The sequence below is a fragment of the Eleutherodactylus coqui genome, chromosome 2, assembly GCF_035609145.1.
Source record: "Eleutherodactylus coqui strain aEleCoq1 chromosome 2, aEleCoq1.hap1, whole genome shotgun sequence".
Taxonomy (NCBI): Eukaryota; Metazoa; Chordata; class Amphibia; order Anura; family Eleutherodactylidae; genus Eleutherodactylus; species Eleutherodactylus coqui.
Window position 1 is genome coordinate 220,415,065 of NC_089838.1, and position 27,040 is coordinate 220,442,104.

The 27,040-nt window shown below is 45.4% G+C and overlaps 1 protein-coding gene across 7 annotated transcripts in view; it reads right to left on the reverse strand.

Moving 5' to 3' along the window:
* Window positions 1-27,040, reverse strand: part of TJP1 (tight junction protein 1) — a 330,363-nt gene that overhangs the window by 64,893 nt on the left and 238,430 nt on the right. For 6 of the 7 annotated variants that reach the window (XM_066592505.1, XM_066592508.1, XM_066592507.1 and 3 more), the window contains one exon: window positions 6,235-6,291. In XM_066592505.1, coding sequence (XP_066448602.1) covers window positions 6,235-6,291 — 57 coding nt within the window. Of the gene's footprint in view, window positions 1-6,234; window positions 6,292-6,549; window positions 6,648-27,040 lie in introns of those variants that run through there. The other variant, XM_066592512.1, reaches the window with a different exon arrangement.

Sequence of the window (27,040 nt, forward strand, 5' to 3'; positions counted from 1 at the left end):
GCTGGGACCAGAGGGAGGCTGCAGCGCTGGATTCCAATGGCGGGAGAGTTAAGTACTGTTCAGTTTATTAGTTTACTATTAAAGGGATGTTGTACCAGAAAACCCCTTTAGTATATAATTAGAATTTGCACAGGATAATTGTGATAATTAAAAAAAGAACAAGGTAGATACTATAAAGTAACATACCTTTGGTGGATAATTATATATTGTTGTGCATGCAATTTCATTATTTAACAGAAGAGGATGGACTCAAAGTAATGTACAGGATACAGAATGCATCTCTGGAAAGGAGACTGGCTTTCCTTAAAATGGCCATGCAAGCGCGTGCAGCACTTCGTCATATGTTTGGTCGCCATACAGCCAGTAGTCAGCTGCACATCTTCCTTTTACACAGGGACAAGCGCAGTTCGACAAGTATATTATGCTTTCATAAAAAATATATATATATGATTAGCCAACGGTTGCTTGTTTGTTGGCCGACTGTGTTGTTTTACACTGCCCAGCAAGTGGGCACACAATTGTTCTTGCCCAACAATGCTTTATACACGGCCAGGGTAAGTTTGTACACAGCACTTCTCCCTCCCCACTTCCTGAGGCCTCGTATCTTGCTTTCACAGGCTAGAGGGGGAAAAAATAAATCAGAGCAAGGCTTTAACCATTTTTACACAGATGCTGGAAGTGGTCCCCATTCACTTCTATACACCTCTGGCTACATAACACGTTGGCTGATACTACCTGCAGCTCTTCAACACTGATGCTATGGATCGTGTTCCTAAGGTTTCCTTCAGGTTATCCAGGATAGGTGGAATATTGGTGCGAATTTTCAGCTTTAAAATTTCACCACAGATAAACAGTGTGGACAAATCTGAGGAACGCGGTGGCCATAACCCCTTACTACGTTCTGTTCTGTAAACCGCTCATGAACCCATGCCAGTGAGTCACGGGCGATGGGGCATGTTACTCAGTCTTGCTGGAAAAAGCTGAACAATTTTTCTTCTAACATTAGTTGGTGGTAAAACTGTGGAAACATGTCCAGATAAACCACAGTAGTCACAGCTCATTCCAATAATATTGGGCCACTATTAGGGTTACTGGCACTGTGCACCCAAATCCGATTTTCTGGTTTTTCAGTGGCTTTTTGTGAATCTCGTGGGGATTTTCAATAGAGCAGTAATTCATACTCTGAATTTGCATGCCCTGATAAGTGAAGCGATACTTCGTCCATCATAAAGTACAGCAATGGCTCCAAAAGGCCTCTAGCAATCACGTACAGTAACTTACGCATTTAGCTTCCTCAAGTTTTCAGCTCCTTGCACGCGTTATTCTGTATTATTTCAGAGCTCGCCGACTCGTTATTCGTGCTACACCAAGTTGTTGGGACAGTCTCAGAGTTGATTTTGAGGGCCATCTGCAATCCGCCGCTGAACATCACGGACAGAGACGGAATCCTCGGTTTCTTTGCGCCATTTCTGAAGCGAGCTCCAAATACGAAGTTTAGCACCTGCCAAATAACCTGGTGCAAAAGCCAAAGGCCCTTTCACATTTGCTTAATTGATCCGTTTCACGCCTAGCCTTCCACAGTAACTATTCACTGTAGCAGGACCACCATGGGGCACATTTATGGAAGCAGTATTTAAAAAAAAAAAAAAAAAAAAAGTCTTTATTACCCAAACCAACCAATCACAGCACAGCTCCCACTTCTTATACTGCTGAGGTAAAATAAAAGCTGTGCAGTGATTGGGCAACAAATGATTCCCCCTGACCACCTCTGCCCCAGACAGCTTTCACAAGAGTGTGGTGCTGGGATCGGAGAGGGGCTACTTTTCCGTGGCCACCCTATATATCAGTCAGTGTTACTTTTTTCAGATTTTACCTGCTTCACAGCAAAAGGTGAAAAGTCACAGCAAAGTTTACTGCAGGCTATTATAGGCTGGCAAGCAGGACAGCAACAAGTTGTCATTTATTAGAGCCAGGACACCAACACTGTGCCATAGGCCGATGTCAGCCGGTGTATCCCAGCCACATTTACGCATCTATGGCCCAGCCTGACCTGAACTCCCAGTATTATTATAATCTATGACGGCGGCCGGGTCAGGACACATTCACCTTATTATGGGCACATAAATCCAGCTGGAATGTGTTAGTCTATCATCATCACAGCTGTGTAAAGGAGGCCTCACATTGTAGGCATGCATCACAGCTGCAACATTTGGTAAAATAGGATCAAGGAGATGCAAACTGCAATCGCCACACAGTGCCAGGATGGCAGGGCTTCTGGTTAGGACAGAGGTGGCGGTACCGATGCCGTAGTCACACTAGGAGTAAGTAAGAAAAACCAACAGGCAATGGAAGCGAAGCGATGGTGCTGCCCACAGAGAGATATTCCATTACATGACATTGCTATAAAAGTTTTACAAAGACTATTTCTGGTAGTTGTCTGACAGGCGGCCATGGGAAACATGTAAAGAATTTATAACTTGTGTATGACTACATGCTTTTAATGTACGGGTGCCGGTTAATGATTGTAATAAAAGATGGTAAAGCAACAGCAGAGACAGTAATGACCCATCGCCACTATTTTAGTTTGCTGGAATATATAGCGAGACCTTATGTAATCCATGTGAGACATAAGTAATGGGCATGTACTGACCAACCTTCACATAGTAATGGTAATCTCCTCTGCAAGTCATCATACTGAGGACATCCTGCGCAGAGAACACAGCTACATGCTCTACAAACCACTAACACATCAGCCTTCCACGTACTTCACACCATCCCGCTCCGTCACTTGTGGGGTAATGTGCAGCCCCATTTTAGGACCAATTTTGTAGTTTTTTTTTATCGTTTCATTCCTAGAGCTATAACTTTTTAATTTTTTCATTGACCCAGCGTGAAAGATTTTTTTGGACGATAATCATTCAGTCTAAGGGTGCATTCGGACGAGCGTATATCGGCTGGGTATTCACGCTGGCCGATATACGGCGTCCCTCTCTGCAGGGGGAAGAGGCTGGAAGAGCCGGAGCAGTGCTCTGAGCCCCCGCCCCCTCTCTGCCTCCTCTCCACCCCCCTGCACTTTTGTCAATGAGAGGAGGCAGGGCGGGGCTAAGTTTCATGAATTAGCTCCACCCCCATCCCACCTCTCCTCATTGAAAATAGTGCAGGGGGGGGGGGGGGGGGTGTCATCTGAATGCACCCTAAAAAGCGGCTTAGATAGTGCTATGTGAGGTTTTTTATTTTTTTTGCTGGACGAGTTATTGGAAAATCACTAAATGGTACCATCAAAAAATTGAATTTTATTGCCAACGATGACTTCTATAATCCACTTGAATACTTCAGAATTGCAGTGTATTACTTTGCCTACAAGACCCTGCCTCTGGCTGGGCGTGGCTTTTAACCCAGCAGGTGCTACTGCAGCCCACCATCACATCACAGGTATCAGATAGCTGCAGTATGCTCTAACCGGATTCAGTGTGGACGGCTTCCATTGAAGTCAATGGAGGCTGTCCGACCTGCGGCCCATCTGCCTAGCGACGGCGCTGCATTATCTGTATTGCACATGTGTGCCGGCCGCCACATCTGCTGCACAGAATAAGAACAATCCAGACAGGTACGCTGGGGGTCACTGGCCGGGCACATGGTTGGATCCCGCATGCAGAGGAGACTGGTGCCAGCCTTATTTCAATGCGCTGTAAAGACGCGTATAAATCAAAATAAAGCTCCTTAGTGATTGCTGTAAAAAGTGGTCATTAAGGGGTTAATAACTTACAGCTTGTTTCTGCAGCTTCCAGCAAGTGATGAGCCCAGTTTGTGTGGCGCCACAAGCCCAGCCTCCAATATGCAGTGTAATAGCTACAAGCCTGTCCATCAGGGCCGATGGGCCGGCATAGCAGTGCATCATGTGTAAACTCGGCTCAGCCCCTGCTGGGAGCTCCAGGAACAGATGACAGGGGGATTCTGGTTATGAAAAGTTGCTGTCAAATAATAATGAAGTGTTACATAAGTCTGCAGTGCGGTTCTGCAGCTCTATAAACCATTCCCTTCTCCTGATACTTCAGAAGTGTTTATTCCCAGGTTGCCATGGATACGTCCTGCAGGCATTAGTTATAAGGGATGGACACCATGTTTTGTTAAACCTTCAGCTTTCTGGAGCAGATTGCTGACCGACAGCAGGACAGCACTTAGTGGGGACTAGCACAGGAAGAAAGTACGGAGCAGGAAACTGGAGTAAATCTAGATTCAAGCCGTTTGTCAGCAGGATGCGGGGGCCATCTTGGAAAATAGCAATGTGGAGCATCATCCTAAATTTAGGACAGGATAAGGTGGTAACGGCTGCACGCTTTACAGCATACCCACAACCAGCTGTGCACAAACACCTTACAGATCTGGATTTTTGAAAATTGCTTCACATCCAGATAATCCCTTTAATCCCAAAAAACACTGCACATTTACCCCATAAGTAGCGGGCCGCTGAAACCAGCTTGTGTCACTGGTGTACGCTCAGCGGGAGTAACCTAACTCCTATTTACAAAGGTAAAAAACTTTTTAAAAGGGAAGCCATTTAAAAAAAACAAAAAAAACACAGGCTTTGTTTGCATGCCGCCATCAGTGATGTTCCACATCTAGACTGACTGCTGCAGTCTGTCTGTATACAGATCATCATCAACTGCAGCATGCCAACAATTGGAAGAGCGGGAGTTGCAGTGCTGGGGTGGCGGGGGTCAGTTGAACATAGGTTGTGGTATTGCCATCAGGATACGTAAAAGCCTGCAGTCCCTGTGCCCACACTGGAGCAGGGCACAACTCATGCAACTTTGGAGTACTTTTTGCTGCTTGCAACATTGATCACCGGTCAAAAGGAACCCGTCAGCTCTGAAGAGCACCATACACTTACTGTGATATGCCGAAAGGTAACGGGGAGCTGGAGGATATAATAAATATAATATATATATATATATATATTTTTTTTTTTTTAAATTCGCCTTCTCCCCGTTTCCGCAATTTCCCTTGAGTGAAGTCCACGCACCACACGAAAATCTGACTTTTCACATTACTGTGCTGCATGCGAACTTCACTGTGGGAATGGGAGAGTATAAAGAAGTAAATACATACAACCTGCCGGCTCCCTCTTACCTCCCCGAACAGCACCACAAGGCCAGCTGCACACGGCAGAGCCGGACTCCGCATGCGGGCACCCGCAGCAGAATCCAGCCCGACAGCAGCGAGTCTGCGTGCAGCTGTATTTGAGCTTCATCAGTACTGCGGATGGACTCAGCGGCTCGCCGTCACACATGTGCACTACAGATTTCTTTTTCCTGCACAGTCTCCCCCCCCCCCCCCCTCCCCGTCACTACGCGATGACACGAGATCCGCGACCTGTCTGAAATGCTAATTGCAAACGGGCTGCGGGTCAGACGGCTTCCACTGAGCTCAATGGAAGCTGTGTACGCAAAAACGGTGCATGCTGAGATTTTCCTCTGCTTTTGGAAACTGCAATTGGATTCCGCTCGTGGGAAGGAAAAAGCATTTTCCCACAGCATGCTATGTGCGGTATTTGCTGTGGATCTGTGGTGCAGACGCCCGCTGGAAAGATCTGTTGGTGTGCAGGCGGCCTCAGTTATGGCGCTGTCACAGGTCCGACAGTCAGGTAAGTGACTGCACGAATGCTGGCGTCACCGCTAAGGTAGTCAGCGCTTGTGCGGAGCGCGTATACGGACACCGCCTGACCGCGGCCGGCTCGCTCAGCGCCTCACCTTCTATGAAGCCAGCCAGAGTTTTTATGCGAACTGATAGTCAGCGACAAGTGAGCGAAGAGACCATTTTTTTCTTACCCTTACACAGGTAATTATCGCTCATTTGAATGACTATTGCGTGATAATCGTCCGTATAAACGTATTAGCGCACGGCGCTCTTCGGAGGAGACAGGTTCTTATAAGACGCCCACACCGCCCAATGCCAGGTAAGCCTTCAGAGTCCTGGGACAACGGCTGGCCCCTTCTAACTTGACCAACCCCGGAGCACAGCGGTCCTCCGGGTATCAGAGCCCGGTCCCCATACAATACATGGTCACATACACCAGCGGCGGCGCGGTCACAGTACAGCCGGCCAGCAGCGCTGAGGACAACACACACGTCTGTGGAGGATGCCGGCGGCTTCCTGCTCTTCCTGACATCTGGCCGGTGGCTATTGTTTGCTGGGCGGCCGGCATCCTGCGGGGTTAACCCCTGTGTGACTTACCCTGTGGAGTGTGACTGTCTGCTGCTCCCATATCGCAGTCTCTTCCATTACAGTGTTCTGTGGAGACAAGAAGGAGGAGGACAGGTGAGAGGCTGCGGCACAACATGACAGCTTCCTGCACAACCACCTGTGGGACTACAACTCCCAGCACACTACAGCAGCAGTCCCCGCCCCGCCACTAACGGCTCACACCCCGGAGCCCCACTCCTGTGCACCGGCCGCTCCGTGGGTTCGGGGCGTAGCCGGGGAGGAGCCCACACTTACTGGTGCGGGGAAGTAGTGACAGAGCAGAGGGACGGCCGGGACGGTACTCACCGGAGCCCGGGACACTCAGCCCCCCAGCCAGAGCCACCGCTCTCCCGCTGCACACTGCGCCGGGCACTCACTGGACACTTGGAGGGGGGAGGAGCTCGCGGGGAGCTCCGCCCGTCAACCTAGCGTCAGCACGTACAGACCTGCGCTACGTCATGACGTCGGACGCAAGCCCAGTTTCGATAGTCGTGAGGCTCCCGCCCATCCGGACAGCAGTAGCTTCACGGGAGGCGTCGGCAGCGGCTGCCCTGATCAGCCTCATGTCACCCCGCGGGCCAGCGGCGCCTTGCATGTGGTGGTCTGCCCTAATACCACCACACCCCAGGCAGGAGCACATGCTGGCCGCTCGGGACATCACTCCAGACTGGGACTGCAGCCATGGTAACCCTGCTGCTCTCCCCGAATTCTGAGCTGTGCCTGTAGTAGCACACTTGGCCCCTGCACTAGTGACAGCGCTGTCCGCTCTGGCAACAGGCCGGCGAGGATCCCGAGTGGCAGACCCTCCCCAACTACTGATGCCCATCCTGAGGACAGCTGATCAATAGTTCAGGGTTATAGAAAAAAGCAGATTTGGGGATTTAGTTACAAACTACAGGTGCACAGTCTGCACATCACTGGAGAGAAGGGGGTCAACGGTTTATATGACACCCCAGTATCTCCGCACCTCTTCTATGCTGCATGTGGGCCACCAGTGCTTTTCCAATTAGGCTACCAAGTTATACAAATTCTGTGCCACTCATGAATCTGCTAGTGACACGGCGGCTGCTCCTGGCACGGGCACCGGGATTTACGTTGCACTTGAGCAATAGATTCACCCTTAGCAAACACCACGATGGCAGCGTCACCAGCTTCCTACAAGCTGTCAACAAGGAGCAGCGCTGCGGGGGCAGAATATAGAACTTAGTGGGGAGCCAGCTAGAACTTGGAACCTTCCTCTTCTCAGCGGCGTGCGGACTGTCTGCTGCAGTCTGTAACTAAATGCCCAAATCTGCCCCTTCTTGAATAAGTGCACAACTTCTGGACATCCCCTGTAAAAGGTGTACCAACATCAAGACTTCTCCCCGCCCCCATCATGACCCTGGGGAGTTCTGTGCCCGCTGCAGCGTTACCATCAACAGTATAAGACAAGCAACTAGAACTCAAATAATAACAAAGGTATCAGTGCTATAAAGAATAATACCGGCAGCCTCCTGCTAACACGTGCGGCGCTACTGTATCTCAGGATGGACAAGGATGCCAACATTATAAGGCGCAGCGCTCGTGTGTGCTGGATTGTAGAGGATGATGACAATCAACAGGTTCAGCATCAACAATCATTCATCAGGTGGAATAAAAATTTTTTTTAAAGTATCTAAATATTGAAAACCATAAGAAGAAAAAAATCTAAAACTACTAACGGACCAACATTTAGTACCTGGCCAGTGTTTTTCCTGAAAATGTTGTACGCAGCCTCGCCGCGAGTCCTAATGACTGCATCACTACTCTATACCGCTCTGACACAGGCTACCAGCGCCCAACTAGCTGCCGCTGACCGCCACTACAACAAGCCACCATTGTCCGATTCACATCGATAGGATACTATTGTAACGAATAATGGACTGGAATTAGCACTAGATAAAAAAAAAACACCAAGAATTTGGGGCTACAGCGCAAGGTGATCGCTCAAACATTGAACTATCACCTTGCGCTCTGAGCAGGGGATGCAAAAGACAGGTGTTCCCGCTTGTCTTCTGCATCCAGCTGTTCTCTGCTCGGAGCGCCCGGTTGTTATACAGCAGAGCACTCCGAGCGGGGTATGGAGAACAGTGCTGGAGCACTGTATTCTTCATACTTAGCCTGTGTTCAGGGAGCGGGATACAACTGAAACAATGGTATCAGCTGTATCCCACTGTGAATCCCTGATAAAGCTCATCGTTGTCTTTTGGCATGCTGAAAGACAACGATAAGTGACGGAATAACGAAAACGGCACGATGTCAGTGCAAATAGACGATTATCGCTCAAAAGATGGCTTTGAGCAATTTGAGCAAAAATGGTTGTGTCTAAATCAGCCTTCAGTCTGTTCCCCATATAGCAACCAGTTACCGCACAGCTCTTCCCTCCTTATACTGCTCTACTAAAGTGGAAGTACTAGAATCCACAGGTGTAAAAGGTGCATTTGGATGCAGAATTCAGATATTTTCAACTTTGCATCAAAATCCACACGTTAGGACGATTTGGGGGCAGATTTGTTCGGCAACGTCCTACTGAATATCCTGTCCTGTGTGAACACCCTGAATATTCTGTCCTGTGTGAACACACTGTTACAGGTGCACATAAATGTTAAACTTCTTGTTAATCTGGTAACACCATTGTTCGGACGTAACCGGTCACCTGACAAATAACTGAAGTTGTCCATTTTGACCGCCTCTAGAATAAGGGTGTATATACACGGGGGATTTTTACATGCCACTTCTGTGTGCTGTAAGAAGGATGATCTTTCTCCCACATCCTATTTTTAGGCGATTCTCTTTAAGAACCATCCATTATTCCACGTGGGAGCAAAAAAAACAAATCGCAGCAGATTAGCACGTAAATATTTCATGCGGATGCGATTTTTTATTTTTACTGCTGAAACTTGCAATATTCACATGCGTGAAAAATCACAGATGGAGCGATGCAAAGGCAAGCCAATACTCCAAAGACATTGTGGGTTTACAAGTGCAATATCAGTTCAGGTGTCTGGGACCGATCCTGCACTTGTCCTTGTAAATACACGCAATGGTTTATAGCCACCTTCAGACCGCTGTCACACATCAGAGCTTGTATGCTGAAACTAAGAACCACCTACATGGGAAAGTATTATAAAAAGTCACCCCTCTTGAGATTTTAGGACCCACTGTTGGTTTCTACCTATGAATACTGATCCAAATAACTTGTCAGACAATTGATGATTATGGGAATAACCTTGGGTGGGAAGGGTGGGGTGTCAACTATACAATACCACTGAGAAAAAGAAACCTTTACTAGGCTTTTGTCTCAAAATGTGTCAAAGTATCAAAATAAAAAACTTAAAGTCAAAACACCAGTCAACTGAAAGGATATAAAATACACCATAAACGAGACAGTCCTCACATAAACCCTGGGCAGCGGTAATGCATTTTATTGTAGCAACCTTACTGCAATACAAGGAGCCAGCACCAAACTATTTTGGCCACAGTACAAGAAACCAGTTTCATTGTTGGCCAATGACATACGAGCTTCCGTGCAAGACGCCAAAGATACACGGTAACCTCAAAAAGGTCCAAAAATCAGACTGACCGCTGGATTAATTCCTAATAGACATGTATGGCTAAACATCTCTCCTACAATGTTTGGTAATCCACATTAATGAAAGTAGGCCAACACATCAAGGTCAACACACAGGCTGCAGGAGTTTTATTAGCAAGGCCAAGTGTTGTCAGACTGCACCTCTAGGTACGGGGAGGCAGGCTTCATCAGTCCCCAACGTGATCTGCTGTCTCTGTACAGGACTTTATGAATGACCGCGTAGTATCAAGCCAAGGTTACTAAGTATCAGCACAGGCCTCCTGATCTAGGAAGGGACCTTACAATACCGATATGGTTATAAATCAGACTTTATAGTGTAGCCAGGAGATCCCCTGATCCAATACCAGACTCACTGAAGAGTTGCAACTAGTACTGTTTAACCCCTTAAGGGTGCACTTTTCTTTTCATTGCATTCCAAGAGTCATTAGGTTGTATTCACACTGGGTGTTGTGTGCACGGGTGGGGTAAAAACATGGCAAAACCGTGCAGGTTTTTGCTGAATTTGGAGTTTAATTCAAGAGGCAATAAATAAATAAAAAGATGCCGGTTTTGGGTGCAGCCCCCCCCCCCCCCACCTCCTCCACTCGGTGACAGTATATTTGGTTACACAATTGCATCATTGTTTTTGAGCGCGGGGGACACGACCTGAGGGGAAACATTCAGGAATTGTGTTTATGATATGAATATAGCGAGTTTTATTCTGTAGATCAGTACAATTATAACAATACCAAAGTCATGTAGTATTTTTTTTATTTCCCTAATTTTGCAGTAAAGTATTCTTGTGTTGCCGTGGTCAGACAACATTTTTTTGTTTTTCTGACAATGGAGCAGTATGTGGGTTTGTTTCACTGGACAACTTGTGCTTTTCATCAGTCTCATTTTGGAGTACATAGCACTTTTTGATCACTTTCTAGGCTTTTTTTTAATCTTTTTAAAGCAAAAATAAAGTTCTAGCATTTTCCTTTTCTACGAAGTTCAAGATATGCTGAACTTCATAAAAAGTGACTTAGGAATTTCTGTAGTGCTAGTCATGTAGCAATACTAATTATTTTCTGTAATTGGAAAAAAAAATCATTTTTGCACGTGGATTTTTATACTTTTAAAGACTCATTTCTTTGCTAAAAAAACATTCTCCTACGGAAATGTAAACATGCAATGCAATTCTTCAAAAGTGTAAATAAAACTGCAGTACTGTCAGGCAGCCAGAGCCTGCGCCTATAAGGATCCTGTACATAGCACACCAGGGGGGCACAAAGTCCAGCAGTCGTATCCTTACATAGACAACGTTTGATAAAGATGGCAGACAGCAAGCAAAGCGTTGTCAATGTATGGGACAATAAAGAAGAGGTGTATGTCAGGATACAACTACCGGACTTCATGCACCCCTATTATTGACGGATGCTGGATTTGCCCGAGCGTCCATCACTCCCTATGGTGTGTGCTTCCTCTTGATTTGGAGACTCTACAGAGTGCTGCCGCCAGCATGGGATTTGCTGCATCAAGTTCAGAGGGGAATACAAACCTCTTCGGTCACTACTAGACACCATTTACGATGGAAAGCATTAGGCCTCATGTCCACGGGGAAAATCGGGCCCGCTACGGATTCTACATGTAGAATCCGTAGCGGGTCCCTCCTGCCCCGCGGACATGAGCGCTGAAAATAAGAATAAATGACAATAAACTCACCTCCCATCCGCTCCGTTTCTTCTCTGCGTCGCGGCCGGATCTTCTTTCTTCGGCCGGCGGATGAATTCGTCACGCCGGCGGCACGTCGCCGGCGTGCCGCGCGCATGCGCCGGGCACATCCGCCGAGCCGAAGCAAGGGAGATGCGGCCGTGAGGAAGAGAAGACCTTCTCGGCCCGCTGCGGGTGAGTAAATGCTTTTAAATTCCTATTTTAGGTCTCCCGCGGATCCGGACGGCTTCCATAGGCTTCAATAGAAGCCCGCGGGAGCCGTCCCCGCGGGAGACCCGCACGAAAATGGAGCATGGTCCAGATTTTTTCATGCTCCATTTTTTTTTAAATCACTTTTATTGACGATCCGCGGGTATTTATCTACCCGCGGGTGGTCAATGCATCCCTATGGGGTGCGGATCCGCGCGCGGGAGAAGAGTTAAAATCCGCTGCGGATTTTAATTCCTATTTTCCCCGTGGACATGAGGCCTTAGGAAAGTTAACAGGCAAAAATTAAACCCACCACATCTCTTTGTCAAGCATACAAACCATACCGCTAGGTAAGGGCCAACTGTTTTTATGGCCTCCATAAACCACTGGTGTAAGCAATGTCAATTGCAGAGCTAGTGTTCAAAATGCTTTGGGAGATTAGCAGGGGATTTTCATATTAAGGTACATGCCAGAGATTCTTTACTTAGAAGACATAAACATGAAAGGAAACTGCCCCCCGAAACACAATCCAGATGACCAGGCGCCCTACCTAGTCGATTGGATAAAACTACTGAAAGTAAACAGCAGAAACAACACACAACTCAAAAGTAGCAAACCCTAAAAACAAAGTACTTCCCAATGAATCACTGCGTGGATAGGACTTTAGTAAATCTCATTAAAAACACACAGTTTAACATTTGGCTACTGCAGTATTCCCACCACGGCAATAAACCCACCACACGTCTAACCCAAATCACACCAATGCATTTTTGTGCAGCTTTTCATCAAAATCGCGAAGGATATCAAATGATTTAAAATAAAAAAAAAAGATCAAGAAAAACTTTCAAGACAATTTAGGCCTCATGTCCACTAGAAAAATACAATCTGCGCAGAATCTGCTGCAGATTTGCTTTAAATGGTACTTTTTTTTGCATGCGGATATCCCCACCTATAGATAGCAATGTGGCCGATCCGCGCAGAATCCGCGGTAAAATAGAGCATGCTGCGCTTTTTTTTCCCTGCATGAAAAATGCAAATTGATTGAAATGCCATCCGCGGGTGCAAAATTAAATTGAATTGACTGCGGATGGCCAATGATTCCCTATGGGCAAAATTGAATGCGGATTTCACCCGCGGAATCCGCAATTCAATTTTGCTAGGGGACATGAGGACTAAGGACTACACCAAAAGAGGGAAACCCCACAACCTTATCCTGGATTCATATGTAACATTCTTCGAACCACCAGCCAATAAAGTGTATTCAGCCTGTAGAAGCTCACATAGCGGGGGTGACAAACAGATGAGCAAACTCTGGAATGCTGTCACTTACAAGATTACCATCTATCACATATTCTTCATGTGATTCATCAGTCTTCCAGGAAATATTCAATGGCATCATGTGTAACCGGCACAGCATTCCTGGTTACTCAGTCTGTATACCAATTCCAGGTACTTCATTATACATAAAAGCCCAGTTTAAGTACAATATGAATGTTGGCATTCCAACTTCCATGAAGAATACGGAGACAGCAAGAAGATGAATCAGAACCCAGCATGTAGAATGTAATAAGTGGTATATGAATCGCTTCCCTCTGCCCGGGTCACAGAAGTGCACAGCGGAGGAGCCAACATGCTGGCGTTAGCGGGACGGGGCACAACAATTTGCAGCAGCATCATTTCAATAGGAAACTTGTTACTTTAATAGTTGAAGCTCAACATAGTCATCATGACAACAAACTCAATTAGAGCTGACACGGCCGCCAGCAACAGAGGAACTGACCGAGGCAGTGTCAAGTCTAAAAACATATATATCCCGTGTATCCAGAGGCTGAAGCTAGACGGAGAATAGAGGATGGATGACATGCACACCGAGCCGTGCCGACACACCGGAAGTACCAACCAAAACCACAACAGTTCAGGGCAAACTCCAAACAGCAGGAGAGAAGGAACTTTACAATGCTGAAGGCAAGGAGTTATCAGATAATGCCCTATTGTGTAATGCCGCTATTACACCAGCAGATCCTCGTCTGAAGGAGTGCGCGAGGGAACGCCATCACCGCTAACTCATTCATGCAGCCCATTTAGTGTTTAAATAGAACAATAAGCGAGCGAGCCGACAAGGATTTTTATGGAAGCTGAAACTGAGCGACTGATGAGAAGCGCACGACTCGTTGGTCATGTTTAGCCAACAGTTAGTTCACTTTGGTTTGTTTGAGCGAATTTTGAGCAATAAATGTTACGTATAAAGTTTTAAAAAAAACAAGCTGCTATGTTAAAGCAAAGAAGTATAAATGTTAAAAAAAAAAATTTAATTCTCCATGTCATCAAGTATACGGAGAAAATTCCTAAAAGACTCACTGGTCAGTGTGAAAAGTGCATATAAGGGTGTTTTCACACAAAGTGATTTATCGTAGGCACAAGCGAAAGAGGTCCGTTTACTAGAGCAGCTCGACTACACAGGCAGCTAAGTCCTTCACATTATTGAATGTGACTGAGCGATCAGATGTACGACCATGCTATTCAACACTTACAAACCGTTTTAACCCTTTCCAATCCACTGCCTGACACCTTCCTACATTCTGAATTAAACTTGTACAGCTCCAATTTTATACTTCCGACAGGGAATTCTTACCGTCTATTGCCAGCCACTCCGCTGTCTGAGCCTCTCTGCCAGACAGACACACACTGGCTTCAGCCAGCAGATGGCATCATTGTATAACAGCAAAAAGAGAAAGCCCTTTAGGAAACCCTGAATCCAAAGTTGGATTGGAAAGGGTTAAAAAAAACAAACGATTGGCTAAGTAGCCAATGATTTTCATGCTTGCATGAGGTGAACAATAAATCGTTCAATCGTTGGCTGTGTTTACACAGAACGATTAGGTGGGGGCCTCATGGTGTAAATTCCACGGCAGTTTCACAGAAGCAGCAAAGTGAACGAGATTTTAAAAAAGTCTCGTCTACAAGCCGCGGGAATAAGCCTCAAAAATTGATATGCTGCAGAATTTTATCAGAGTCAGTTTTATCACCATCTCCGCTGCGAAATTCACCTCTCCTCAATGAAGGGGCGAATTCCCCACAAGTTATGCCAAGACCTGCTTCAAAATCTGCACCAAATAGTGCGGGGTTGGAGGCAGGCTTCCCGCAACTGGTCTGTAGCAGAATGCCCACTGCATACATTCCGCTGGAAATCAGCCCTGTGGGAGCGCAGCCAACGCATTCAAAAACATTCGTCGGATCATTCGAATTTGAATGAGTGTTCCGTTTAAAAGCATCTTACTAGTCTGACACTTCCTACTCTGGAGACAAACCCTCCCCCCAAAACTTCAGCAGTCACCTCCTTATCACACAGGATAACAATGAGTTAACATCCATAGATAGATAAGACAGGATCCACCATTCCCAATAGCTGATGGTCGCAGCTCACCCCCTTCACCCTCCCTGCAAAGTGACCTCTGTATAGATCATAGAGAATGCCCCAACACTCTCCGCACAGAAGTCAGTCCCTGCTAGACTATTGTTTCTGTGGTCCTTAAGGCCTCTTTAACACGGACAGCAGCGGTATCGGCGCTACAAAAACCACTGCGATATCACAGTTCTGTATATGCGCGATTTTATCACCAGACCATTAATAGGACTTTCTAATGATTAAAAAAAATAATAAATTGCACCGCATGAAAAATCACAAGTTTGTGTTATGTGATGCGATAAACAAGGAGGCTCCATAGGGAAATACTCGCAGTCCAGATCCGGTCGTGTGAGATCGACCTTGGACCTCATGTCCACGGGGACAGATCCACAGCGGGTGTCCGGCACACGTGATCCGCGCCCCATACCTGCGGATGTCATTTTCCCTTGAGGCGCGGATTGCGTGTGCGGGAAACCACCCGCAGCATGCTTTATTTTAGTGCGGGTCTCCCGCTGGGCCGAAGAAAGAAGATCCAGCCGCGACGGAGGGCAGTGCTGCAGCGTCCGGACGGGTAAGTAATTCTTCTTTTTAGGCCTTATATCTGCGGGAAAGGAGAGACCCGCTGCAGGATTCTGCATGAAGAATCCGCGGTGGGCCCGATTTCCCCGTGGACATGAGGCCTTCAGTGTCCAGAGTGAAACTTGCAAGATATTAGGGTTTTTGTTTGATATAGTGACATGGGGAAAACAATTTGTGCGTAACAGCTCATTTTCTGATGACATTTTTGTATATGCAAGTTATGACAGTTTAGAGCATGTCCCCACAAGGCAGATACAGCACAGAGTACAACAGCTACAAAGTAGATGAGATTTTTATAAGTTTTATCAACATGCAACTGGGAAAGAAATCCACACGAAAATTTGCGGAAGGTCTGTGTCCTCAACGATAGGGGAAAAAAGGGCCAATCTTTTTGGCTGGACTCGCACACGGCACTAAAATAAGGTTTATGGGACATTTTTAGTGTCTATTCTCTAGACACAATGGGGCAGATTTATTTCGCTGTCTTCGTTGCCCTTAGCAACCGCAGTACAACTTTCATTTTTCGAGATCAGAATACAAAATAAACGCAGTGCCGTGATTCATTGCACCAAAGGCGGTTTTGCCTTTAGACAACTTTCGTAAGTCTGCCAATATGCTTTTTGTTTACCAGGGGGTTTTCAAACATATACCATAATTAGGAGAGAAACAATCCCTAAAAACGCAAAAATGGGTCACAAAGGCAGAACGTGGCGCCAGCAGGGTCCCTGAGAAAATAAAACACCAACATTAAATCGCATCAAAGCCACTGCTGATAAATGAGTTGCCATTTATCAAAAAGCAAATATCCCTTTACAATCTTTAACCCCTTAACACTCCATGACATACAGTTACATCATGGAGGTTTGGCGTTTAGGCTGGATTCACACGGGCATCAGCGTTTTTACATTCGCCCGCTGGCCACGTAAAAACACGTGAGCGGGCGCACGAATCTAACGTTTGTGCGCCCATTCAGACCGCCCTGCCCGGGCAATATACGCCGAGGCCACAATGCTGTTGGGTGAGAATGGACAGTTTAGCCCTGCTAAACTGTCTCCCCCTTCCCTCTCCGGCTTTTTGCAAGGGGAGGAGGGTGGGATGGAGCGGGAGCTAATGTGCTAAGCTCCAGACCCCTTTCGCCCCTTGTCGCAGTCAGCAATGGGATGGGGCGTGGGTCTTAACACGTACAGTACAGAAATCAAAACAAAAAAAAACATGCTATAAAAGCTTGGCATCATAGTAAATCGTACTGACCCATAGAATAACGTTAAGACATTTTTGTTGCAGTACACCATAGAAACAAAACTTTCACCTAAAGATGGTGAAATTGCCTTTTTTTCCCCCATTTCTCTCTACTTAATCAAAAATACACTCCACTAAGTTTGATCATTGTAATACAACTTATTAGATTTTAATAGGTTTTCTAGGCGATTCCAGAACAGCCTTAATATCAGTGGTTCCCTACCGCAGTGTCACTATAACATAGCTCTGTGACAGTAGGCTGTCTCCACCTAAGAGACTGCTTACAGCAGACAGAAAACATGTAGGGCTGAAGATACGCATTCCCATTGCTTCCCAGAGCCTCGGCGCGGCTCCCGCAGTCCTCAGCCACCCACACAGCATTACTTCCTGGTTACAGGATTCATAAATCCCTCCTTCACAAAACGATAGTGGTGATTGGTTCTTCAAGCGTCGCGGCTCAGCCAACCACAGCCATCGTGTCGTGGAGGCAGGATTTAGGAATTGGCTGAGCAGTGGCCATTTTATAAATCCCGTCACTAGGAAATAATTCTGTGTGGGCAGTCGAGGATTGGGGGAACCGCGTCAGGGGTTCTGGAAAGCAGCGGGAAGGACCTGGACCAAGCTTGTTGGGTAAGTGACTCGGCTGACCTGGAAAAGCACTGTAAAAATGCAGCAATTGGTTTTATGGCCCTATTTACACACCCAATGCATTCTTACTTTTAAAAAAAAAAAAAAAAAAAAAAACCTAACTAGGGCTTATTTTGAGGGTAGGGCTTATAAGTCAAGCCTCCCTGAAAAAAGAAAAAAAAAAAGTCATGCCAGGGCTCATTTTCGGTGGAAACCAGTAGTTGTCACTAGTCATTCCATTTCAGCTAACACAAGACAGCTTAATCTGAAAAGTCTAATTTAAAGCGCAGCCATCAGCATCCTACCATGGGTAAAGCCCTGGAACAGTAGACCACACAAAATAAATGTCAATTGTATACAGAATATGCATCTGTAAGCGGTATTGGCCACGCTGTGTGTTGCTCTAAGAGATAGAGCTAACTCATTTCATTCACGCCATTAATTCCATTTCCAGAGTCTGTGTAATATTCAGCTGCTTGTTTTCCCACCTGAAATGCTGTTTGGCAGCGTGCCTAATATTTCATCTACACACCGCTGAACAAAACAGAATGACAAGGAAAGATGTGTTCACATGCAACGTGAAAGAGAACCTTCCCATTGTAAGGCTACAGGACAAGGTCCCCGGAGAGCCCAACACGCTATTCCATTAACCACGTCCAGACGTCTCACAAGTGGAGATGTTCACCACATTCCTTCTAAACTGTAATTACACAGACAAGTCCTGAAATGTTCTTCCCAATGTCAGCATTACCATAGCCAAAATAACCCGTCTCATCAATACAGCAAGACGTTCTGCCACAATGTAACAATCATCCTTAATGCGAGTCATGCCACAGGAACTGCTGACGGGGTCATGTTACATCAGTCTGAAGACCCCAGAGGGATACCAGAGCTGCAAACGGGAATGTAGGAAACCCTCATTCACATGCAAAAAAGGGCTACATGAATTGGAGTGTATGCTGCGGATTTTCAAGCGATCTCCCTCGTTTCTAGATTTGCTGTTGATTTCACCCATTGCAATGCAAACAGTGAAATCTGCACAAAACCCACATGAAGATTTTACAGTGAATATCAGGATATTTCTGCAGTACATATGTGGGACAGTGTCAAGTGTCCTTACTAGAGCCACTCTGAAGTCAACAGTAGACTTTGTGAGCACACCCACCCCTATTCTACAATACCCTCTCGGTCATTATATACGGCTGGTCCAGAGCATGCATAGAAATGCATGTGAAGATGGAACCAATGCAGTGCTAAATGTCCTAATAAAATGGAGCTTTATTCAAAGAACGCATGTAGGATACTCATGTGCTTTAAAGGGGTTTTATCACTAGAAAAAAAAGTGATGCACTTGTCAGTTTTCTGATTTGAGTTTTCGTTCTGATGCACGCAGAAAACATAGTACTTGCTTTGCCAGCAATGATCAGCTGGTCTCCTTCATAAACAAGCTGCAAGTTCAGCTCCGCCCCTCTTCTGTCAGAGGCTGTGTAGCCACACCCACTCAATACTACACATTGCTAGCTCTCCATTTATTATTTACTAGCTGGGAAGAGATTGCTGGTGTAGGAACAGATAAGCACAAGTGTGCTGGTGTAGCTGATTACAGCACAAGCTCTCTAGATCAAATAGTGCTGGAGGATAGGCTGGGCTAAAAAAACAGCCTAATTGTACTATGAGAAGGTGGGGGATGGGAGGCACAAATGATCTAGCCTCAGAGCATGACAATATTAGTACTACAAGATGCTAGGACATAGGGGTTGGTGAGATGATCAGCATCTTCCTATATCGTCATACAGTCCAAGGTAATAAGGTTTCTCCCTCTACACAGTCTTTTTATCCCCTTTCACTACTTATGGAGTGACTGTAAAACAATGACATGACATAAGCTTTCCATAGACTACACTTCCCTACATAAATGACTCACATGAACTTACAAAATTACTACATGTAGATTTCTTCCTGTCACAGCAGAAAGCGCCCCCCCCCCCCCCATAGCGATTCTCCGCTCACAGCCGACAAATCACAGCATGCTGCGAATTGCCACAATTCTCCGTGGTGAGCCCATCTGTCAGACTCACCACAGAGATTCATTTGCTGGATTTCGAAACGCCCGTGGACAGGTGGCCTATATAAACCAAAAAACAAAGACTTGTCAAAAATGTCGTATTTCCAAAAAGACATTGACCAAAAGGGGTGGGGGAGGAGGAAGAGAGTCAAGATGTGCATAGCCCTTGGAGCTTATTAAGACGCCCGTATAATCGGACGGGTTTTCACGCCCAGCCGATATATACAGTGCCCCTTTGTGCAGTGGGAGGAGGCGGGCCAGGCCAGGGAGCAGTGCACTGAGCTCCCACCCCCTCTCCGCCCCTCACCAGTTTGCAATGGAAGGGGTGGGACCGGGGTGGGGCCAAGTTCCACCCCGCTCCCTCCCATTGCAAAGAGTGCACTGCTCCCGGCTCGGCTCCTCCCCCTGCAGAAATGGACACCCTATATTGGCCGGGCGTGAAAACATGGCCAATATACGGGCGTCTGAATAAGCCCTTAAGCACACCAAGTGCGTGATATGTGGAGGTTTCTTACAAGCGTTTATATATTTAAATAAAGCTGGTTTTATTTTAACAAGTGCTGTGCTAAATGGTTCACATTCACAAAAAGTTAGCTTTGCATTTAAAAAGGGCCACTCCAATAAAAATACTATTTTTACATCTCTGCCACCCTCATCCAATTCTTTTTGTACTCTAGACATGCAGTCACTTTCATGCAGCGCAGCCACCAGTCTCCTACTCATCAGGTACCATCTTAATGTTGAGATTTTACCCTGCTTTTTCTTTCATTATTCTGTGCTAGCAAGCCCATGATGCATCAGCAGGTCACATGAGCAGCTAGAGCCTGTACCATCCCAGCTTGCAGGTAAGATAGTGCGATTACTACTACTTTGTATACTTATGAACTCTATAGCTTATTTAGGTGAATATACAGTCTGGAAGCTAAACTGAACGGTCATTACAGGAGACTCTAATCATCAGCAGATAGGATTTTCTGCAAACCCCTCTAAAGAGTTTGTGTGGTATTGTGAATTATGCTGACTCAACTGACTGAGAGCACATAAAGCCAAGTAAATCTCAGCTAATCAGAGTGAGATCACATGACCTACCCGAAAAGAACTCCAGGAAGTTTAAGACAGAAAGAAATAACTAAAAAGGTAATACTAGCTGATTTATATACACTGGGAGGCTAGTTATATACTGAATGAGAAACATGTCACCAAGTGGCGCCAACAGTTATTGCAGTAAAAAGCAAAATGATATCTGAAACATAGAAACATCTATAGAAGTACTGCAGTGTATTATCAGAGTGATAAGAGCATCACAGGTTTAAGTCCCCTTCAGGGACAAACAAATAGTAGAGAGCAAAAAACATCAACTTTTCCACGCTTTCCCTTATTCTTTAAAAGAACATTGAACAAAAACAAATTAACACACATGTTTCTATCATACCAATAGCGACCCATACATTAATTTTAACACTTTGTTCTGCACAAGTCATATATACCCCCAAATAGTACCAATGAAAACTATAGCCCCTGAAACAAAAGCTCTCACAGGGCTCCATAGAGGAAAAAAATTATATTAATATTTTTCCCCCCAAAAACAAAATAAATGAAATGGCAGAAGTGGTGGTTTTCCTCCTTGCCTTCCAAAAAGTTAATAAAAATTATACAAAATATTATATGTATGCCAAAAATGGTACCAATAAAAACTACAGCTCGCCACAGAAAAAAAAGCCCTCCTGTCAATAGGAAAATAGTTTTATTTTGAAATGGATCTCCCCCAAATCAGTGTGTTCTTCGGTCCAAAATAGGCCGTGTTAATAAGGGGTAAAAGAAGTGGTTTTCACCAGGTTTCACCCTACAAAAGTGTTTCCAGGATGCTTTTTAAAGGGGTTTTATCATTAAAAAAAAAATTATATACTCACCTATTTCTTCCCCGCAAGTCTCCTTACCACATAATCACCTAATGGATCTTCTGCAGCGCCCTGAATCAGCTCACCGCAGGCAGCCGGCTTGTTATGAAGCCTGCATTCCTCACATTCCTTCCGTTCCGATCAGTGAAGGTCAAGTCCCTGTGCTGTACCGTTCACTGGCTAGGAAGGAATGCAAATCTATTCCAGAGACCGCTCGCATGAGCAATCAATGAAGTAGATCGGCACTCCCCCTGCTGGCCTGTGAGCGGTCACATAACATATACTGGATGGCAGGAAGAAGACTGCCGTCAGTGCATGTAACCTCACATTAAGCAGAATAATCAACCCCCCTTTCCCAGACTACAGAAGCCAGCAGAAGATGGGTGAGGTGAAGATCTGGTAAGTAGACTGACGGGGAAGGAATAGGCAAGTATAGAACTTTTTATTTTTTTTTAATGGCAGAACCCCTTTAACCATGAACCTAGCGACCGGTTCCCTTTAAAATGGTGAGGAATACATAGTAGATCAGAATTACATACTTTCATTAAATAATTACCCTTCGTTTCCTACAAATGAGAAATGTACAGAAATATGTGTACCAGAAAATCTGCTTTATCCCAGCCAACCCCTCAGATTTGTCTCCATGTTTGGCTCTGCGCTAGAGCGCACACTCCATGTAAATCTCCTTCCTGATGAATGCAGCAGTGTGCAGGGTTATTCAGGAGCAGTAAGTATGTTATGTAACAAATTTAACAGATCCGAAATAAATTATTTCCTGTCAGTAATCCATTCTTTAGCTGCCTGGGCTGGTGTTCGCTCATGTTACTATTATTAACCTAGAAATACATACAGATTGCATATTAAACCCTTTTGTTTAAGCCATTTTTTGACATTGCAGGTTCTTTACGCCGCTTCTGCTACACATAATATACCATTACTAGGTATACAGCAGATATTGACACGCCACGTAAATTGCCAGGCTTTTGTCATGTTAATAAATCTGATAAAGATGAATCAATGTGACCCATTATCTGTACAATCCCATTGGAAAAACTGAAATCTTTTAGGGTGGAAGAAGAAAAACCCAAAAAGTAAAATATGGCTGTGTAAGTGTGGACACCCTTTTATATTTAGGGATGTTTTTGTGTTGTAAATTAGCGAAATCCCACTTAAACTGATGCTAAATAGCAGTCAGCCCTCCGCTGCCATTATGTAAAGGGATTCTGATTGACCCCATATAAAGTTCTGCTCTTCTAGTAGATTTTCTGACATTTTCTTATGCTGGGTTTAGACGTAATGATTGTTGGGGAAAAAACTGTTCCAACGAGCGAAAGTGAACGACAATCATTTGGTTTAAACGCGAGCCAACACCCGGACGAATGAGAATCGTGCCCTTCTTGTTCGTGGTTCAGTTGCAGCAGGACCTGGTTGGCTCGTGCACTTATTGTCGTGTTTGAACACTCCCCGCTCAGTGTGTCCCATGAGACCCCGAACGAGAAGTGAACGATTCTCAACAATGATCTGCCTGTCTAAACGGGCTGAACAAGTGCAAACGAGTTAGTGGGGACATCATTCACTTGTTCAAACAAGAATCGGCTCGTCTAAAAGGGGCATTAGTTGCATTTTTCAGCAAAAGCCGCGGTCTGTAAAGAGCTTACAGCACATCACAGGGATCTGAATGTTGGAAGGTCTCAGAAGGGGGAACAAATAATATCCAAGGCATTACATATACCGTGGATCACAGTGAAGATGGTCATCAGGAAATGGATGAAATGTGGCACAACGGTGACATTATCAAGAACTGGGCGTCCCGCAAAAAGTGATGAAAAGAACAGAAGAAAACTGGTCCGGCCTCTTGGCAGCCTCCTCTCAACAGCAACATTAAAGGAGCTGTAGGAATTCCTACCAAGTACTGCTTGTGTAGTGCATGTGACAACCATGTCCTGTATGCTTCATATGTCTGGGCTGTTGGGTAGGTTGGCAAGACAGAAGCCTTTTCTAACAAAGATAAACATCCAAGCCCGGTGATGTTTTGCCAAAACCTTCATCAAGTCTGCCAACAGTATGTGGGGAACGTGTTCTGTCTGAGGTGACCAAGGTGGAACCTTTTGGCCATAATTCAAAAAGGTATGTTCAGCACAAAGCCAACAAGGCACATCACCAAAAGAACACCAGACCCGCAGTGAATATGGCGGAGGCAGCATTAAGTGTGGGGCTGTTTTTCTGCTGCTGGAACAAGAAAGAGGGAATTATGACCCATCCCAAATATCAGTCTATTTTGGCACAAAGCCTTCAGTCCTCTGCTAAAAAAGCAAAATTCCTCTTTGTCTTCAGCAGAACAACAACGCAAAGTATACTTCAAAATCAACCATACAATGGCTTCACTAGAAGAAGATCAAAGTTTTTGAGTGGCCAAGCCAAAGGCCAGACCTGAATCCCATTAAAGAACTGTGGGATGACCTGAAGAGGGCGCTACACACGAGATGCCTTCACAATCTGACAGATTTGGAAAACTCTTGCTAAGTAGAGTAGGCAAAGATCGTCATGATGTGCCATGAGACACCTACCTAAAAAGACTAAATCTATCAAAGTCAAAAGGTACGTTAAAGTATTAGTTTTGGGGTGTGTATAGTTATGCAACTGCAGAATTTTAGTCTTTTTATACGTTTCCACACTAAAATATTTCAGTTTGTTTTTCAATGGAATTGTACAGATAACGGGTCACATTGATGGTAAAAGAATTTCAGAGTTCTTTCTTTGTCACACTTTTTAAGATCACAAAACATGGCATTTAAACCCAGCTGTGTAGGCTTTTTATCCACTGTATGATTTTTTTTGTTTTGCATCTACAGGAAAATTTATCAGTGCCCACATTGGCAGAAATGAATAGCCAGGTTCCTGCAATACCAATCACTACCAACTACTGGGTGGACTTATGACAAGCGTCCCACATTGGCAATTCTATACAGACTAATTACAGCACTTGGTGGGAGGTGAAATATGCTGATTTGTTAGGTTACTGCATGAAGAACTGCTTTTACAGAAATGCCACAACTCTGCCAACTCCTATAACAAGTGATCAATTTTCAATTATATAGTTTTGTTGAGGCCAAAAACAGGGAAATTATTAGAGCTGCTTATAGAAGTACAAACCCCAACGATAATTGGTACATGAAATAGACCACTAAGTATTATGTTTCATACACATTCAATAGGTCCCCTCTAACCACATGCGGATCACCACTAATTGCTGACCGGCACCAGGACTTGAATAGCCACTGCAATGTGTATGGGGACCATTAAATGAGTATCCTTGAAAATAGTGCTACTTTTACACTTATAAACGGAGAACAAATTTAAGGCCCATTTAGACAACGATTATCGCTCAAAAGATGGCTTTTGAGCGACTTTTGAATGATAATCGTTGTGTCCATTTACAGCGCAAGATGATCGCTCAAACGTTGAGCGATCACCTTGCGCTCTGAGCGGAGGATGCAGAAGACAAGCGAGGACACTTGTCTTTTGTGTCCAGCTGTTCTCTGCTTGAAGCTCCCAGCTGTTAGACAACCAAGCACTCCGAGCGGGGGATGCAGAACACAGCTGGACCGTTCTGTTCTTCATACCCAGCTGTCATCAGGGAGCAGGATACAGCTGAAACAATAGTATCAGCTGCATCCTGCTGTGAATTCCTGATAAGGCTGATACCTGTCTTTCAGCATGCTGAAAGATTAGCGATCAGTGACGGCTTAACAGAAACTACACGATGTCAGTGCAGTTACACACAACGATTATTGCTCAAAAGATGGCTTTTGAGCAAATTTTGAGCAATAATCACTGTCTGAATCGGCCTTAAGTCAAAGGGTATTTACACATTACACCAACACCTGATACTGCTACAAGTATTGTCAGCAAATCTGTACAACAAATGTTGCGGAATGACCGCACGGAAATACCGAAAGATTTCCGCGGGACAAATGCAACTTCAAAACCCGCGGCCATCTCTCCCCATAGAGAGGCCACCGCAGAAATGGGGAAAGAATTGACACGCCGCGTATTTGAATTCCATGCAGCTTGTCCACAACGGATCACCCGCAGTGTGTAGGCGAGATTTTTGCAAATCTCGTCCACTTTGCTGGTTAGTCCTGGGATAAAAAGCCGCGGGCGGAATTTCCCTGCAGATAGTTTACGCAGCAATTACGCCCCGTGTAAATCCAGCCTGATATAGTAAGGGCTTATGACCACAGCCGGATTTCACCGCAGCTATTTGAGCTATTAGGTTCAATAGAACCTATGTTCACGCTGCGCAATTCCACCGCGTGAAATAACTCGCAGCATGTCCTATTTGCCGCAGGAACACGTGTGGACAGCTTCCCTTGTAGTCAATGGAAGCCAACCGTCACGCTATACTCCCGTTGTAGCACAGCAGAAGTATAGCGTGAATATGCGCCCCGCCCACGTAATATGACAATGCTGGCTTATCATGCACTGGCGCATCATTGTGGGAGCTGCACAGTGGATCGGAGGAGAGCATGGGGTCTTTTTTTTGGGGGGGGGGGGCGCCGTGATGGACTCCACTGCGGTATTCCGCTTGCGGAGCCCATCACGGACGTGGGCATGAGCCCTAACAGTATAGTAGTTCTGAGCACTGTAAAAGTTGCACCAGTAAAAGTTAAACAGTTTCTAGAACCTACAAAATGTCTGAATTTTGCTTTACAGGGTTGCTCTTTTTTTGTAGGTGGTCCTGTGGCACAGGGGTCTACGGGTGATAAGTGGATACAATTGTATCCAGTCTAGGCAACGCTCTGTGAGCTACACAGTCTGGACTGATGCATTGTAGAAAATTACCAGAGAGATTAGTGCTGATGTATTTAACTCAAAGAGGATTGTCTAGACTGGATACAATACCTGACAGCTGGACTGGCTCTGTAGTGCTCTCCAGCCTCTGGATAGGAACTAAAATGCTTCCATCTACTGACAGCAAGCAGAGCCCTGAGGGTACCTTCTCGCAGCGGGCGGTCAGCAGTGGAATACCTGCAGCAATTCCGCAAGAAATTCGCTGTAGCCAAATTTGCACCTAAACTGTTTGGATTTGGCCGCATTTTCACTTGTGGAACAACAGTGGAATTCAACGCCTGTATTTCAAAAGGTTAAGATTCTGCAGCATACTTAGACACGCTGCGGAATCAGAATCTGCAATGCTTTATAAAAGACGCTGCGGGTTCGCTGCAGAAATTCTCCACACCATGTAACGGGGATTTTTTAAATCCCATACACATGGCTTGTACTGTAAACGCTGCAGAAATCCGGCAGTGGATACAGCCCGCATGAAGGCGACTTTAAAGAAAGTAAGAGTTTTTGAAAAAAGATGTAATGAGGGCAGAAAATGTGGTAAAAAGAGTGGCATTGCTCAGCGGTTTTATCTGCCACTGGCCTTTGCTTACATGACTGCAGCAGTGACGTGAATGCATGCGCATATGCAACCACTGCAG